The sequence below is a fragment of the Acanthopagrus latus genome, chromosome 13 (assembly GCF_904848185.1).
Source record: "Acanthopagrus latus isolate v.2019 chromosome 13, fAcaLat1.1, whole genome shotgun sequence".
Classification (NCBI taxonomy): domain Eukaryota; kingdom Metazoa; phylum Chordata; class Actinopteri; order Spariformes; family Sparidae; genus Acanthopagrus; species Acanthopagrus latus.
In genome coordinates, this window is record NC_051051.1 from 2,384,712 (window position 1) to 2,402,705 (window position 17,994).

The following is a 17,994-nucleotide window of genomic DNA, read 5'->3' on the forward strand; positions in this document are numbered from 1 at the left end:
TTGAAAGCCCAGCACACAATGAAATCCACAATAAAAGAAGTAGTTTTAGGAGCGGGACTGTGTTTCATTTCATTTCATTTCACTGAATCTGGCATGCAGACGTTGGGGGCGGAGCCAGGCTGCAGACGGGAATGGCACCATAGAAGAAGGGGTCCGTCAGCGGGAAGAGCAGCACCAGAAACAGCAGCAGCCCCGTCACGTATGAGACGAGGAGAGCCAGTCTCTGAGGGTGCTGCAGGGCGGCGCTGATGTCCGGCAGTCCGCGACTGTTGCAGAACGAGTGGCACAAAACTGGACCCACGACGTGACCTGCAGGAGGAGGGCGGGTTTAACGAGGCCTGTGTTTCAGGTGTGAACGGGGACACATGCTCTGTTTTCGCTCCTGTCTCTTTAAACCCCGCCCTCCTGAATGTCCAGGCTGCTCTGATTGGTCAGCTCACACACGCCTGAGCCAGCACCGCTAACAACAACAGAGCAGCTGTGCTAAATCAGTTCAGACGTGTCAAACTAGATGCCAGGCTTAAAATATGTGACATGGTGACGTGGTGTGATGTCACAAAGTCACAGAATTAAAGGCGGGGCTACTGACGAGGCGAGGAGCTTCTGTCTGTTTGATCTCCAGACCTTTTATGTAACACACTGAAGGAGATGAATAAAACAGAAAAAAGCATAATATGTCTGATATGTGCTGCTCAGCTCCTCTCTCACCTGTTCTCATGAATATGAAGGCAGTAAACGCACCGAATACAGTCGTGTACAAGAACTGCAGCCCTGCAGAAAGAAAGAAAAGGGTACTTTAATATTTCCATTAAATGAGCCACGATAACGACCTTCCTCAGTTACATCAGCATAGATTCAGATATTGAGGACTAATAAAAAGTTACTTACAGTGTTACAAAGTTTCCTAACTGATCCAGTAATCATATAAATCATATGTAAGAGCTGTTTCACCTCTTTATCTAACACGTCTTCTAGAACGTCTTCTAGTGACCTGGAACACCAACATACAGGATGTAAACCTCAAAACGAAACGTTACAGAACTTTATTTAACTTCACTGACTCAGGTTTATCTGCTCGCTCTGTGAGCCGACTGACCTTGAAAGCTGCCAATGTTTTCATTCTTTCGAGATCCAGTTTCTAGGAATATTCTCCTGAAAATAAATCAAATTATGTCGTGGAATCTCACATTTTCCTGTTTGTCTTTCCTTTTTTTCTCACATGCAGAATATAATGTGACAGATTCGACATGTTGCTGCATCTTATTACTACACTGACACAGTAAGACTTAATTAACACATAATTAATTACCGGTAACATTATAGTAAATTAAACTTTATGTGGTAGTTTGGTTTACTATTAATAAAGAATTCAATCATTTATGAAACATTATCATTATTTGGATCAGCTGCTCAATAAATGGTTTATAAAGCGTCTCAGTAACAGTACAGCTGACACTGTAGCAGCGTGAGGTTCTGCTGTCCGACCCGGTTGTGTGTGAGCTGACTGGATGTGCAGCCGTCCACTGACCCGACACCGTGAGGACGACGCTCATGCTGTCCTTGTGGAGGCGCTGTTGCTCTGTGATGTGGTGGAGGTGGGCTGGAACGACAGCAGACGGCAGCTGTGAGTTGTGGTGAACTCAAACACATAAAGTCATCAATGTTTACACTGTAACCACAGCCTGAACATCTGGTTGCCATACCAACACCAAAGAACAGCGGCGCCGTAAAGATGGCGGCCGTGGGTCCGGCGCAGGGCACCAGCATGGGCAGCAGGGCCCCTCTGAACACCAGCTCCTCCGTCACAGGTGCCACCACCTGGTTCCTGAGCCACACTGCATCTCCCACACACAGCCTCCACGACTGAACATCTGGGGACGTGAAGTCAAGAATTTATGATGGCGTGCACATCAAATACATGAACACAACCCCGACTTACGAGGCTGAACTCACCCAGCGCAGACTGCAGCTCCCTGCTGAAGCCTTCAGGGTCGTCCATCGCAGCATGAACCAGGGGGCCGAGATAAAATACCTGACGTTTGGGATAAAATGTGATTATTACATCCAGTGGAGCTGTATTAAACACAGATTAAAGAGGAGGCTCTGGTCTCTACAGGACACATTTATCAACGTATGGTTTAAACATGCCCATGGGACGTTACTGCAAAATGCAGATGTTTAATGGAGGTTGTAAAGCCGCGCTGTGTCGCACTGGGACTGGAGGTTTAATCGCTGAGATGTCAAAACTGCTTCAGTGAAACACAAATAAAAGGTTGTAAGAGGGAAACAGGAGCCAGAGAGAGCACCCGATATTCAGCTGCTTTTATTCTGTCCTGAAACTTCTCAATGCAATCAGTGTTTGCTATTGTGAAATCAAATGTGAAAAACAGGTGCTCCTGTAAATCTGAACCTCTCTGTGTCGACATAAACATCTGTTTTTTGTACCACGGTCAGCAGCAGCGGCAGCACGGCTGCAGGAAGAAGACCTCCCAGACGAACTCCCATCAGCTCCAGCACGGACGCGTCGACCTGGAAGGAGAGAATGAAGCTTTATAAATGTGTTTTTACCCTGACGCGATTATGAAGTTAAGCCAGTGTGACCCGGGTGACCTCACAGAACACCTTATGTACAGCGATGATTCGCCGAGGAGTGAGGACACCGGCCTTCACCTGGACGCTCAGGGTTCAACTCAGTATCTCTGAATCCCTCTCAGCTGACTGACGCTGACCTCTGACCTTCAGTATTCAACTGTTCACCTTTCAAGCAGCTTCTTTCTTTAGCTAGAGGAGGAACGAACTGACAGCACATCAGAGTTTGAGTGCAAACTGTGACCGTGAATACTGAGTTACAGGAAACCAGGAAGAAGTTAGAAGTTAGAATATTGTATTTATTGTCGTAAACAACCAGCAGGTGAGACGGAGAGCAGCGTGTTGTGTCCACATACACTCACCTGGATGTCGGCCCAGTGCATCCACACCTTCACCGCTGCAGGTGACAGAGCAGAAACCAGCAGCACACTCGCACAGCGGCGCTTTATCACACTGGGATGGTCCCTACACACACACACACACACACACACACACACACACACACACAGCAGCAGTTTAAATACTCGTCTGACAGCACCGCCTCATGTCCGCTGCTGAGTCGTGTACCTGGGTAAGCTGCTTCTCCAGACGTACAAACTGCCAACGTACAGACAGGCGAGCAGCAGGCAGCTCAGCACACACACCTGACACCTTGTAAAGGTGTGCTCTACCTGCGTTACGGGGCCGTGTTCTGGTTCCAGCATGCTGTCAGAGCTGCAGGAGGATCCTCAGGTGAGCTGCAGCGAGAGAGCAGGTTCATTATGTCAGATTAGTTAGTAGATCCCAGTGAGGTGGAGAGGGAAGCTGATTATCTCTAATACTCAAGTGGGAGGAGACACGAGCAAGGTGTGCACGTAAACACACACACACACACACACACACACACACACACACAGCTGTTTGTTGTGTGTTCCATCGGTTCACCTTTTCTGAAGCTAAAAAAAGAAACAAACATCTAAGCAACCAACCAGTATTTATTTTTTCTTCAACATAATTATCAATATAATCCATCACATCCTCACTTCATAAATACAGACGGCCACATCAGGTGTACAGTGATATACAGTAGTGATGTGAAGCAGAGTACCACTTTATCAGCACACAGTAGTCAGTGGAAACAGGTTCACTTCTGTGAATCCAGCAGGCACGAACATCTCAACCATCACATCATGGTTGATTTAAGGCACTCAGGGTCTTTAAATAAACGCTTTTAGCTGAAAAACACCTCAAACATCTTTTGTCTGCGCGCCAGAAAAACTCGTTCTAACGTCTAAAAAAAAAGAGAACAACAGTAAAGTACAATATGGCAAGTGGAAAAAGTGGAAATGCTTTCAGGGCTTTACTGAAATGAAAACATGCACCGTCACTCTTAACATTGTGTGTTTGAGTCCAGCTCACGACCAATCACATGTTATTTGTTATAGCTAATGTGTCTTGGCATGTTTGAACCAAATGTTTTTCACTTTCATGGTGGAAATGTCTGAAATAAAAAGACGGATATCACCAGAAATGAATTCCAGATCCTAAACAACTGTAAACGATTTCCCGTCAAAGTTACAGAAGCACATTTCTGCCTGAATCGAACAGATTCTGACGAGCTCTTGTTTTGTCAAAGAGGAAATGAAAAGCCAGGGATCAAATACAAACAGATAAAAACACACAAACACACAAAAAATGTGCAATAGATGTACAACAACATTTCAATAAATAAAAATCAAAATAATACTCTGACGTTAAGACGGACTGAACAGATATGAAATTGAAGATGACACAGTTTGCAGTTTGCAGCCGATCAGGTTTCCTCATGAAGGATCCTGGAGAGTAAAAGGCACTAAAAAAACCCCACAAAAGTTATTTTACCTTGTGTGCACAAATTATGAAAAAGATTTAAAAACATGTTTTTTTCTGGGCTTCAGAGGCTCAGTAGTAAAAGCTCTGTCCTCTCTTCTGTCCTCTCACTGCAGGACACATTTGTCTTTGTTACTGTATTTCCTCCTCCTCATCTCCAGGCCGCGCTCCAGACGCTCGTCCTCCTCCAGAGCCCTGAAAACACACAAACACAGTGAATATATACATGAATATATTTTCGCTTCTGCATCAGATCCTGCAGGACGTCCACACACACTCACCCTCTCTCCTTGGCGTCGATGTCTCTGATGATCTCGTCCCGCTGGTTGACCAGAGACACGAGCTCCTGGAGGAGCAGCTGCTCCCTCTGCTGCTGAGAGGACGACTTCTGCCAGTCTGCAGGACCAACAGCACAACGTTACGTAACTATATATATAAATATATAAATATATAAAACCAGCACAGCAAGGAGGAGACAAGTAATTCATTATTCTTAAATAGCTTTACTGTCTACATTTGTTCTGTCTCATCATCGGCTTTCAGGTCATCTGTAAATCATATAATCAAAAATAATCAATATCATATAACTTCTCTTTACAGATCTACGTATGCTTGACAGTTTTAGAATACATTTTTCCCCACACAACATTGTAATATCTTGATAATTATGATGTTTTAATAAAAATCAACTCCAACTTCCAGGCTTTTTTGTCATAGGTTCAGTTGTTGGTTGAGCTATTTCCTGTGTTGTTTTGCTTCTCACTTCCTCCCTTTGTCATTTTTCCTGTTCAACCGTGTTTCACTTATCAGTTAGTCCAAAAACTAAATAAAGACGTTGAAAACCAAAGAAGAAACTGGGAACACGGGAGCGACGAGGGGAAACGGAACAGGAACAAAGAGACGCGTGATGAAACCAGTTGGTAACAGGAAAAATACCAGCTAACACAGAATTAACAAATCAAACACAGGTGAACAGGAAAAAAGGGAAAAGGACAAAAGCAGGAAGTGAAAAGAAAAACATGACACATGAAGAGAGAATTTACAAAGAGACAGGAAATAACTAAACTAAAAATCAACCTTGACACTTATCAGACATTTTCCTTCAGCCAATCATCTGAAATGATCATTAACTGGATGTTTTGAACTAATAATTTCTATTAATATATTATTCTATTATAACTATTACTTTCAGATAACAGTGTGTGTCATGCTAATAACTGTGTTCATTAGCTCCACCTCAGCTAGCTGTAACATCAACATCTGAGTACCTTCTATCGCCATCATGACTCGAAGTTCTCTGTTCAGGAGCTCAAACCTCCTCTCCAGGTCCTGCTCCTCTTGGCTGCAGACACAATAATAATCAGACGCATGAAAACAAATTAAAACAAATAAAAACGAGTGTGTGTCCGACTGTGTGTGTGTGACGTCTTACAGCAGCTCCAGTGTGTCCTGTCTGCGTATCAGAGCGTTCTTCTTGTTCACCAGCGTGAACCACTCCTGGATCAGTCGCTCCTCTTCATCACGGTCGCTTCCTGTGCCACAAAATCACAGACACGACAGTTTAGACACAAATAAATCAGGGGAAAAAACAAGTCGAGTACATTTTATTTATTTAGGCCAAAATCACAACCGCACTTCCTCAGTGGGCTTTAAAATCTGTAAACCAAACGGCATCAACTGTCCTCAGACCCCCCGAGGAGGAAAAACTTTGTAGCAGGAAAAAAACAAACAAAGAAACAAAAACCTTGAAATCCAATCAGAGCAGCTGCACGACGTTAGAGGGAACACCACAAAATATTCTTTCCATAAAACATGATCAAATAAATCATATAAATAAAATGGAAAAGTGATACAAAGCTAAACAAACAGATGAATCAATACAAAGCTAAATAAATACAGAGGCGAATTAAAGCAGAAATGTTTATTCATATTTATTTTCAGCTTTTACTTTTGGTGCATTTAATGGCATATTAGTTTATTTTAAGAGCTATTTATATATTTCTTCATAGATTTATTTGATTCTGGCAGGTTCAGACTGGGAGATGAAAAATGTCCTTGTATTTAAAATATTTATAATTTTTTCTGTAGCATACAGGAAGTTTAAGCACCCCATCAGACAAACTATTGATTCCCAGAGACGTGAAACTAGTAAAACCAGAAAGAAAGGTTATAAATCTGTTGCGTCTTGCTCTCACCGAGGACGTTCTGTCGCTCACCTGCGGACGATGCGTTCGGTGTACGTGTCGCTCACCTGTCTCCATGAGGCTTCGCAGGCGTCTCTCCACCACGGCGGCTCTGCTGTCGATGTGCTTCTGCTCCGTCTCCAACGCCGCCAGCTCACTCAGCACGTACTGGCTGGTGTCCTGCAGACACTGACCACAAGCCGCATCACGCACACACACACACACACACATGAACATACACGAGACGAATGGCCGACAGCCACGAAGAGAAGAATGGAGATGGAAGAAGACAAGTAGAAGAAGAGGAAGAAGAAGAAGAAGGTCAAAGGATTAGAGCGAGGCCAAAGGAATGGGAAGAGGAACGCAGAATGTTCAAAATCATCACAATGGTTTGTTTACAGTAGATTTAAGGTGAAACATGATTCAGTCCCTCTTACAGCCATGAGTGATGTCAATGACGTTCATTTGATTTGATCTGAGAGTATCAGACGTGGGAAAAGGTAAAGTGGAGAAGAAACATGAAGCGAAGAACAAATAACTGACCATCGTTTCTTCCTCTGGTTTTGGAGTCTCAGCTGAACTCTGCAGCTCTGCAAACACAAACACACAGACGGTCGACGTGTGAGAGAACGAGAAGAAGACGAACAGAAAGACGAGACGTCAGATAAATAATCTAAACGCTGCTGTGTTGTTAATGAAGGCTCAGACTTCAGGTTCACACCTTTATTACTGGAGCTGTCTGTTGTCGTCGTGTCTTCATCCTGAACAAGAACACATGAAACCTTCACACACTAACTATCACAGTAATTAATGAGTGTGTGTGGATTAACAAAGCTACACACATTAAAACATGACATTCAGATACATGAATAAAAGAGTTTACCTGAGATCCAGACTTGACTGGTTTGTTAATGGACCTCGGAGGTGCGACTGGAGTTACTGACTCGTCGGCTACAAACACACGAGAACAACAAGAAGTTATATTTTCACCTCTTGAATCTCAGTTTCCTGAGTCATTCTTATTAATTACTATGCTTTAAATTAAGATCCTTGTAATAAGCGCTGATTAATAAGATCCTTATAAAATGCTTATTAAAGGAGACATTATGCTCATTTTCGACCTTGTTAACCTTGTTTCAAGATAGTTACACAGGACAAGCACCAAAAGCACCATTAACATCTTTGTTGTTACATTTTCCAGCACTTATAAGAAACTTGTTAACAATTTACAGACAGATTGAAAATGTTTATAAAAGCCTTTTGAGATCTTGTAATTATTTATAGTGGCATAAACACATTTATTCAGTTTAACTTACCTTTAATGTCATTTTCAAATCTTGTATTACACTTTTAAAGTCTTGTTAACACACAATATTATCATAATCCAACCAGAACGGCTCCATTAAATCTTTTAATGTAGGACGCCATCAGTCACAGTGAGAAGCTGCTTAAGAAAATGTGTTTTTAGGACCTTTTAAGGAGCTTTGGAAACAAATCACTACAATCTATGATGGGAGAGATATTTATAACCAAAATGTCCAGTTTATCACCGCATCGTTCCATAACAATTCAGCATGACGTACTTTACTTTGGATGTTTGGGAAGCTTGGGAACTTGTAGAATCTTAATTGTGGTGGTGTAAACTTGATTTAGCGATCTGTTTATCCTCCCTTCTTGTCTCGTAAGCTCAGATTGTGCTGCTTCACATTCCTGAGTCCCCTGGAGACGCACTAATGTTTCCTCTGTCCTCTTTTCTCCTCTGTTTGTCTGACTGGATTCTCTTCAGCTCCACTTCATTATTTGTCTCGCTGTTATTAGAAAGGTTGGATATTTTGGAATATGGACTGGAGTCTTTAGTGAGTTTGACTGCACATAAAAGACGATAAAAGATAATCATGAGCTTGGACATGGATTTATAATAAAGACAGTGGGAACAGAAGCTGACACCTTTAAGCAGTCGTTTGGTCCTCGGTGGCGGGACGACCAGCGTGCTGCTTCCTCCCTCCTCCAGGTTCACCCCCTCGTTCAGTCTGGCCATGCAGAAGGCGGCGGCGTCGACGTCGGACGGCGCCGGACCGGAGAGGGCGAGGCCGTAGCTCGTCTGGCTGCTGTTGCGCTCGATCTGCAGCACGCTCAGCTCCTGGTTGGTGAAGTGTGAGCGGATCTGGCTGAGGTAGGTCATGACGATGAGCCGGTCAGGGACGGACAGCAGAACCATGTCGGACGGCTCCAACAGGCGAGAGATGCCCAGCGCCTCAAAACCGTCAAACGCCTGATGGTGTCAGAGAAAAGGAAGACATCATCAGCATATTTCAGTCAAAAGGAAGATAACTGTAGCCTCCATTACTAATAAGACAAGACATCTTTTGTTGTAGTTTGAGTGGGTTGCCAAAAAAACATCTGCGTTTGTAAGGAAAATAATACAACAGAAAGATTAAAAACATCTTGTTAGATTAACATGAGCCCCATTCTCACCTTCTTGTTGTTGAGTTTGATGTCATGAGAATCCAACTGGTCAAAATCTCTAAAATGAACAAAAGCAGAGAAGAATACAATGAGAACATGCAGGTTTTATAACCTGCTCACTACTTTCTGGATGAATCAATTCATTGTTTGGTCTGTAAAATGCCAGAAGAGACTTTAAGATGAGAAGCAGGTTTTGCTGCTCGCCTGTCGTACATTTTTTCTGGATGGAAGTGATGCAGGATGGCACAGAAGGCGAGGCCGTTCCTCCACGACGTGCTGAAGTTGGTGACTTTAATGCCGCGGTACCCTCTGGTGATGTTCTGACACCACTGGAGCAGCGACTGGCTGGAGTTCACCAGAGCCTGCAGGAGGAGAGAGGCTCAGCTTTGGTTGTGTGTGTCTGTTTTTGTGTCTGTTTGTTTATGTAATTTGTGTGTTTTCACCTCAGCTGCATCGTCCTTCCCATCAGCCTCCTCTCTGACCGTCGGGACAGGACGTGGGTGCTTGAGGTCGGAGGTTTCCTCTTCTGGTAACGTAGGAAGTCGAGAGGTGTTCATCTCGCAGTGATGTGGAGGCGTGATGTATGCGTCACTGTGTTTATCGCTGCTGCGTGGTTTCTTCTTTCCACTGTCAGGAGACGTAAACAACAGAAGAAGAGACGGGTTTTGTTTAGCGAAAGGAAGGAGATAAACAATGGTTGGTAGCGAATGAGAGACATGCGAGCTCGCTGATGACAGACTGCAGCACAGGCTTGATGTTAGAGGGCGGGATAAAAAAACACAAAGCAGCATCGAGACGATGATTGAGTCTGCACAGATCAGCGCTGTTCTTTAATCACCAAAGAACCAATCAGATTCCACCAGAACGTCGTCAACACCGTCCATACACTCACACACACACCTGGCCAGAGCTGTTTGGAACCTCCTGAGAAAGTGTCAGCTGGTCATTTCTGCGATTAAAGTCTCACAAACACAAACAGAAAGGCGTCATCGGCGTGTTGCTTCACAGAGCAGCAGCGGCGGACGGCTCATGCTGACTTACTCGCCCTCCACGCCGTCTTGATTTCGCCCCGGCGGCTCTTTTGCCTCAGTTAGCGATATTTCCTGCAGACTGTCGAAGCAGGTAATAATCATGTGCCGACTGCGATCGACTCGCTCTGTGGTGTCACAGTCGATGTCTCTGGGGTTGGGGATGAGGCGCTTCATGCTGCGAGGGCCCGAGACGGGGGACGTGTCACCAGTCATCTGATGGATCTTAGCCAACAACAGCCTCTCCTCGTCTCTGAGCTGCTGGTCTTTTGATAACTGGTTGGGATCAGGGGTGAGACTCTGGTGTGAATCTGTAGTCATTTTTGTGTCACTGATTGTCGCGTCGGCACGTGTGTCGGCAGTGTTTCTGCCTGGAGGGCGAGGCCGAGGCACCGCCGATGACTCGACAAGGTCTCCCTCCTCTTTGTTTGCTACCTCTGGCTTAGAGCCCGATGGAGGTTTAGGATGAGAACTAGGATGAGCCCGGCTGGTTAGAGATGGCTCAGGTTTATTTGGCTGACTGGTTTGTCCGCTGACAGGAAGTGAGGAGGCCTCCTGGGTAACAGCGAGGGATGTGTGGCCTGGGCTGAAGACAGAAAAGGAGATTTCAGAGCTGAACCCAAAGCAATGTGCCTGTCATGCTCTGTTCCCCTCTGAACAACAAGCCACCATTCATCTCACGCAGCCAGAGCTCCGTCTTGTAAATCTCACAAAAGTTTTGGGAGAATCTCAAGCAAAAAAACCCCAAAAACACAGACACAGAGGCCCTTATTCCGAACTCAGCTAGTCTCACGGCTGTCTCGAGCTCTCCAGAAGTCTTAACATCCCCAAGATTTCCCTCGTCTGACGGGACAGAGGTCTGGCTATGTGAGATTAAACCAAATTGAGGCACAAACAACATGCTGCAGCCTCCACTGAACTGCAACGACCAAACCAAACCATTCATCCGTGTTACCTCACACGCTACTTTATGAGTACTGAAGAAATGCAAGAAGCCTTTCATTGATCTCTAGTGTCAGTCGCTCAGACTGTCATGGACAGAAACACACGTTTCCATGCTTGTTTTCAGGAGCGTCTTTAGTTCTGTGGTTTCAAATTTACGGATGTTTGACGGACTTTGAAGGAATGATGTCTTCTAAAAAAAGGTGTAAACCGTGTATGTGTGTTCAGATTTATGACTCAGCAGTATCTTAACTGCATCCATGAGCTCAAACTATAACTTCCCCCCCAGCAAACATCTTTCTGCCTCCTCGGTTTGAAAACCGCTGTTTTAAGTCGTAAAACCGATGCAAGATTTAAGGAGAGAATTCCAATTTGCTGGTAATGATGTTGTTTGGAGGAGAACATGACTCACATGCCAACACACAACCAAACCCACAGTCAGTGACGGGCAGCGACGCTTTGTAATTAATACGTCCCTGCAGATACAGTGAGTCATTCGACGCTCGGCCGTAAGAGGAAGCACACTCACAAACACACGAGGCAGCGATCTCAGATAGCCGACTCTCTCCTGGTTACTCACCTCTGTCTCTACCTGCTGCTACTCACCCCTCTCTCCCCCTTTTACTCACCCGGCCTCCCCTTCCATGTACAGCTCAGCCAGCCAGATGGAGCCGAGCTCCTCCTGTCCCGTCTCATACTGCACCTCCTCGTCCTCCTCCTCTCTCAGCCACACTGGGATGGCACCAGATCTCAGAGGGAGGTTATCTTTGTCAGAACCCGTTCGGACTCCAGTTTTAGGGTCAGTCTTTCTGAGTAACTTGGGATCAGACTCTTCATCTCCCTGCAGATTATCGTCAAATGCAATATCATCCAGCTCTGCTTCCCTCAGAGGAGGCCAGACCTCTGATTGGCTGTACGTGACTTCCTGTTTGTTCTGCAGTGACAGACAATTTTCTTTCTTTTCCTCCACATCTGCTCTCTCGATGTGCTTCCTCCTCTCTTTCTCTTTCTCTGCCCTCTCCTTCTCCTCCCTCTGCCCTTTCTCCATCTCTTCCCTCTCCTTTTCCAACTTCTTCCTCTCCTCCTCCTTTTCTCTCTCCATCCTCTCTCTCTCCTTCCTCTCCATCTCTTCTCTCTCCTTTTCAATTCTCTTCCTCTCTTCCTCCTTTTCTCTCTCCATCCTCTCTCTCTCCATCCTCTCTTTCTCCTTCCTCTTCAGCTCTTCTCTCTCCATCCTCTCTCTCTCCTTCCTCTCCATCTCTTTTCTCTCCTTTTCCAACTTCTTCCTCTCTTCCTCCTTCTCTCTCTCTATCCTCTCCCTCTCCATCCTCTCTTTCTCCTTCCTCTCCATCTCTTCTCTCTCCTTCTCGATTCTCTTCCTCTCTTCCTCCTTTTCTTGCTCCATCCTCTCCCTCTCCTTCCTCTCTTTCTCCTTCCTCTTCAGCTCTTCTCTCTCCTCCTCGATTCTCTTCCTTTCTTCCTCCTTTTCTCTCTCCGTCCTCTCTTTCTCCTTCCTCTCCATCTCTTCTCTCTCCTTCTTGATTCTCTTCCTCTCTTCCTCCTTTTCTCTCTCCATCCTTTCTCTCACCTTCCTCTCAATTTCCTTCCTCTCCTCTTCCTTCAGCCTCTCCAAACTCTCTTTCTCCTCCCTCTCCTTTATCATCCTCTTCCTCTCTTCTTCCTTCTCCCTCTCCATCCTCTCCATCTCTTCTCTCGCCTTTTCCAACCTCTTTCGATTCTCCTCCTTCTCCCTCTCCATCCTTTCTCTTTCCTTCCTCTCTTTCTCCATCCTCTCCATCTCTTCTCTCTCCTTTATCATCCTCTTCCTCTCCTCTTCCTTCTCCCTCTCCATCCTTTCTCTCTCCTTCCTCTCCATCTCTTCTCTCTCCTTTATCATCCTCTTCCTCTCCTCTTCCTTCTCCCTCTCCATCCTTTCTCTCTCCTTCCTCTCCATCTCTTCTCTCTCCTTTATCATCCTCTTCCTCTCCTCCTCCTTCTCCCTCTCCATCCTTTCTCTCTCCTTCCTCTCCATTTCTTCTCTCTCCTTTTCCAACTTCTTCCTGGCCTCCTCCTTTTCTCTCGCCATTCTTTCTCTTTCCTTCCTCTCAATTTCCTTTCTCGCCTCCTCCTTCTCCCTCTCCTTCCTCTCCATCTCTTCTCTCTTCATCCTTTCTCTCTCCATCCTCTCTCTCTCCTTCCTCTCCATCTCTTTTCTCTCCTTTTCCAACTTCTTTCTTGCCTCCTCCTTCTCCCTCTCCATCCTCTCTCTCTCCTTCCTCTCCATCTCTTTTCTCTCCTTTTCCAACTTCTTCCTCTCCTCCTCCTTCTCCCTCTCCATCCTCTCTTTCTCTTTCCTCTCCTTCTCTTCTCTCTCCTTTACCATCCTCTTCCTCATCTCCTCTTTCTCCCTCTTCATCCTTTCTCTGTCTTCTCTCTTCTTTTCCAACCTCTTTCTCGTCTCCTCCTCTTCTCTCTCCTCCCTTTCCCTCTCCATCCTTTCTTGCTCTTTCCTTTCCTTCTCCACCCTCTCCCTCTCCTTCCTTTCTGCCTCTTGCCTCTCTCTCCTCTCTCTTTCCTCCCTCTTTGCGTCCTCCATCCTCTCCTTCTCCCTCCTCTCCCTCTCCATCTCCCTCTCCTTCTCCTGCTCAGTGGCTGCCAGTCTCAGACTTGCCACCAGGCTGAGTCCACTTGACGACACACACTTTGATTTCTGAGCGACTTCGGCGTGTCGACTGATCGTCTGGTGTTCTCTCGGGTCAGAGAAGGCCGTGGGTGGCGAAACGTCCACACCGATGGGAATCAGCACATGGTCGTCTTCATCGCTCAGAACGAGGCGTGGCTGGTGTGGAGGAGCTGCGTCAGTGGAGGCTGTCGGCAGGATGGAGGCGGCTGTCTCACAGCTAAAGAGACAGACAGGAGGGTCAGCACCACTGTGAGACCGGGCTCACCCTGAAGTGACCTCAGCCAGACAGAAAGCCAGACAGCATGCTGGATTAAGTAGTTCCTTCTCAGACTTTGTTTTGGTGCTCGTCCAAAGCACACAGAGGAAACGCTCATTGTTGGATCCACTGAGAAACCAGCCCGACAAACCAAACCCAAAACGGGCATTTTTTTAATCACCGCTGGCATGATTTAAAGCAGGTGTCATGCAGGTGAGCGCTCAGATGAAGACACACAGAGCTGTTCTCTCTCTGGACTCACTGAAGTCAACAGCACCGCAGCCGAGAACAACCAAATGACCAAACACAGGGGCCAACGACAAGGGGAACTCTGGGAAATGATGTTTTTAATGTGCAGCTCAACTGTTTCTGCACCAGACTGAAGGTTTTCAGCAACATTAAACACTAACACACACTTACTACAGCTGGACTATATATACTGATACTTACATTTTCTTCAGTTCCTTTTTGAGATAGTTAACTTTACTTAAAGCCAATTGAAGTTTCCTGTTTTACTTTGTAGATTTATCCTGGTGTATGATGGGTAATCTCATTAATTTATACTCATACTCTCTGATATAATAATCAATATAAGTTAAAACTTTAATCACATTTCTTAATGGATATGTTGTGGTTGCTCTTCTCTCCTGTGATGGTAAACTGAGTATCTTTGTGTTGTGGTGGACAAAACAAGACATTTGAGGACGTCACGTCTGTCTTTAGGACACATTGATCGATTATCTGACTTGTTTTATAGATTTCTGCACATCGTCTCATGCCGTAACACATCAGGCGGAGAGACTCATCCTCTGTACAACAACCCAAAACTACTGCGGACATGAAGCAGCCGCCTCCATCTGCTGCTCTGCAACACACGCATCTGCTTCTGTGTGTGTGTGCACTACTACACACACACACACACACACACACACACACACACACACACACACACACACACACACACACACACACACAGACACACACATTTGACTCTCATCAGAGACGTTTAGAGAAGGAGGCTGACGTCAGACGAGGTTAGTTGCAGCTGATGTGAACACACTGATTAGGCTGCAGCGCCGCAGAGGGGTGTTAGTCGGTGTGTGTGCAGGTAGATGTGTGTGTGTGCGTGTGTGGTGTCACGCCATGCTGCAGGCTCCGTCACTGACTCACCCCCCTGTGACACCACCCTCCTCCTCCTGCTTCGCCTCACTACTCTCCGCTGTGGTCTCCTCCACAGTCGCCCACAGCTGATTTTCTGCCTCGCACACCGGCTCCTTACTGCTGACCGAACTCTCCTGACCACCGGCCTCCACCTCGGCTGGTTTCTCCTCATCCGCTCCCATTTGTTGAGGTTTTCCGGATGCTTGGAGACCTTGTTCCGGCCTCGGCTCTGGTTCTGGTTCTGGTTTTGAGGGCAGCAGCGGCTCCAGCGCCAGAGCCGTGCGCTCAGTGGCTGGTTTGGGGGGAGAAACCTGGGATTCCACGGCGGGTCCCTCTGGCTCTGTGGGCTCCTCTTTAACTGATGGAGCGCCGGGTGGAGCAGGAGCTGAGTCGCTGGCTGTGATTGGCTGGTGCTTCACCTCTGCAGCATCTTCTGTGTGTGAGCTGTAAGAAAGGACAGAACACATGAATACAGACGGACAGCTTTACATTTGCGACATGCTGCTATCAGCCAAGCAGACACACCGACAGTCAGTCAGGAAGATGAAGCAGACAGACAGACAGACAGACAGACAGCGTCCCCTCGTCCTGTCTTACCCTCTGTACAAAGGTTCGTTACCCTCCTTGTCAGAGTTTATCTCACTTCTCCCTTCTAGCACTTTCCATAGAGGAACCTCTGCTGCAGACAGCCTGGGTGGAGGTGGTGTAGCAGCGAGGCCTGAATGGACGCCAGGCGGAGAACGAGTGACAGATACGTTCTTTTCTGGGACAACAACGTTTGACAATGAACCGTCCTTTAAGGAAGAGGACTGCCCCGGACTGGAACAAGGGGAAAGAAAGAGGAAAATAAAAGGTGGTGGTGGAAAGAAGAGTGAATCCAAACAGCAGAGGCTGAGTGACACCACAGAACCGGACACTGAGTTACACCACAACCAGGATTACTGACAACAAAACTCTTTTTTATTTTTAGAAGCAGCATCTCTTATGAGTTATGAGCAACAAGCTACATCTGCAGTAAGTGACAGCTGATCACTGAGGGGCTGGAGGCGAAAAATAGTAAATTTAAATAAATTTTTGCTGCTTTATTATTGTTTAAAGTCTCATAAATGTAATTGTAAAGGTCGCACAGAACGACAGCAGCAGAGAAAGAAAAGTGCAGCGAGACACATCACGATCAGTCTGACTAGTATCGATACTCGGACCAGCGGTATCGATGCTACCCAGATAATCAATGAAGTCTTAGATGAGCCGAGAATCACAAAGTAATCAGGACACAGAAATAATGATTGATTCAGCCTGAATTGATCCCACAGATTAAAAATAATCATCTTTCGAAGCTTTTCGAGCTCAGACTGATTAATTAATTGATTGATTGGTTGATTGGCTGATTAAGAAAAGCAGATTTGAGGAAGACAAACAAAGAGACATCCACACCCACAGTGAACTCACCGCTCACTGCTGTTCGTGGACGCAGAGTTCGGTTTGTTCACTGACTGACGGGTCGTCTCTCTGGTTCCTGATTGGCCGAGAGCTGAGGGCGTGAAGGAGGGAGGAGGAGCTACGCCGGGGAGGTCGTGTGAAGCCACAGTTCTCATCTTGTCCTCGTCTGACTTGTTGGCCTCCAGACTGATGAGAGGAGCAGCTCTCTTCTCCTTCCTCCTCCTGTCCTCCTCCTCTTTCTTCTTTCTCCTCTCCATCTCTTCCTTCTCCTGCAGAAGCTTCTTCGTCTGCTCCTCCTCTCGCTTCTTCCTGTTTTCTTCCTCCTTCCTTCTCCTCTCTGCTCTCTCTTTCTCCTCTCTACATCTCTCCTCCTCCTCCCTTACTTTCCTCTCCTCCTCCTTTTTCTTCCTCTCTGCCTCCTGCCTTCTCTTCTCCTCTTGCAGTCGTCTCTCCCTTTCCTCTTCCTCCCCTTTCACCCTCTCCTTCTCCTCCTTTTCCTTCCTCTCCATCCTTTCTTTCTCCTCCCTCACTTTCTTTTCTTCCTCCTCCCTCCTCTTCCTCTCCCTCTCTGCCTCATTCTTCCGTCTCTCTTCCTCCTCTTTCAATTTCTTCTCTTTTTCCTCCTTCAAGCGTTTCTCCTCCATCTTCTTCCTCTCCTCCTCCTCCTCCTCCAGGAGTCTCTTCTTCTCTTCCTCCCTCCTCTGTCTTTGCTCTTCAAACACTCTCCTCTCCGCCATCTTTTTCTCCTCCTCCTCTTTCATCTTCCTCAGGAATCGTTCTCTCTCGAGCCTCCTCTCCTCCTCCCTCTTGAGTTTCTCCTTTTCCTCCTCCACCTCTAGGAGTCTCCTCTGCTCTTCTTGTTTCCTCCTCTCTTCCTCCTCCTGCTTCCTCTTCTCCTCCTCCTCCCTTAGCTTCTCCTGTTTGTCTCTCCTCTCCTTCAGGAGTCTCTCCTCCTCGCGTTTCCTCCTCTCCCTCTCCTTCTTGACCTCCTCCTCCTCCTGTAAGAATCTCTTCTTCTCCTCCTCTAACAACCTCTTCTTCTCCTCCTCATGTTTTCTCATCTCTTCCTCCTTCCTCCTCTTTTCCTCCTCCTCTTTTTTAAGGATTTCTTTGTCCTTCTGTTTCTCCTGCTCTGCCTTCACCATCACCTCCTTCTCCATCACCTCCTTCTCCATCGCTGCTCCCGTTACCTGCAGCTTTTCTCCAGAGGCCTTTTGATTGGTTTTCTGTTCAAGACTGCAGAACAGATAAACAATAACTCCTTAATCCTGAATCTGTGTGTGTGTTTCACCATCATCAGCACTTTCACTTCACATTTTGAAACCTGGATCTGGATTTTTATCTACGAACATAAATACTCACCCTGGAGGACACCGTTTGATAGTTTCCGTCTTAGAG

General features: G+C 46.3%; 2 protein-coding genes across 11 annotated transcripts in view; both read right to left on the reverse strand.

The window, feature by feature from the left end:
* LOC119030810 (CAAX prenyl protease 2-like) lies at positions 1–14,969 on the reverse strand. 4 transcript variants are annotated; one of them, XM_037118693.1, is made up of 9 exons: positions 14,952–14,969; positions 3,157–3,485; positions 2,952–3,054; positions 2,446–2,529; positions 1,954–2,032; positions 1,704–1,871; positions 1,529–1,600; positions 709–771; positions 1–309 (listed from the first exon to the last, which is right to left on the reverse strand). In XM_037118693.1, exons 2-9 carry the CDS (start codon positions 3,291–3,293, stop codon positions 80–82), a joined length of 936 nt encoding a protein of 311 aa, XP_036974588.1. In that variant the 5' UTR covers positions 3,294–3,485; positions 14,952–14,969; the 3' UTR covers positions 1–79. The 4 variants fall into 4 exon arrangements, 1 of the variants encoding a protein (XP_036974588.1); XR_005078425.1 differs by lacking the exon at positions 14,952–14,969 and adding an exon at positions 952–991 and having other exon boundaries at positions 287–309; positions 1,097–1,600; positions 3,157–3,410; XR_005078423.1 differs by lacking the exon at positions 14,952–14,969 and having other exon boundaries at positions 224–309; positions 709–991; positions 1,097–1,600; positions 3,157–3,410.
* ehbp1l1b (EH domain binding protein 1-like 1b) overlaps positions 3,546–17,994 on the reverse strand; it is a 25,920-nt gene continuing 11,471 nt past the window's right edge. For 4 of the 7 annotated variants that reach the window (XM_037118689.1, XM_037118688.1, XM_037118690.1 and 1 more), the window contains 13 exons: positions 10,128–10,700; positions 9,530–9,713; positions 9,300–9,448; positions 9,096–9,144; positions 8,568–8,892; positions 7,504–7,571; positions 7,342–7,381; positions 7,164–7,210; positions 6,689–6,809; positions 5,870–5,969; positions 5,706–5,779; positions 4,719–4,833; positions 3,546–4,632 (listed from right to left, as the gene is read on the reverse strand). In XM_037118689.1, the coding sequence (XP_036974584.1) occupies positions 4,545–4,632; positions 4,719–4,833; positions 5,706–5,779; positions 5,870–5,969; positions 6,689–6,809; positions 7,164–7,210; positions 7,342–7,381; positions 7,504–7,571; positions 8,568–8,892; positions 9,096–9,144; positions 9,300–9,448; positions 9,530–9,713; positions 10,128–10,700 (1,933 nt within the window). In that variant the 3' untranslated portion in view covers positions 3,546–4,544. Of the gene's footprint in view, positions 4,633–4,718; positions 4,834–5,705; positions 5,780–5,869; positions 5,970–6,688; positions 6,810–7,163; positions 7,211–7,341; positions 7,382–7,503; positions 7,572–8,567; positions 8,893–9,095; positions 9,145–9,299; positions 9,449–9,529; positions 9,714–10,127; positions 10,701–15,165; positions 15,601–17,994 lie in introns of all 7 variants that reach the window. The other 3 variants (XM_037118686.1, XM_037118692.1, XM_037118687.1) reach the window with 2 other exon arrangements.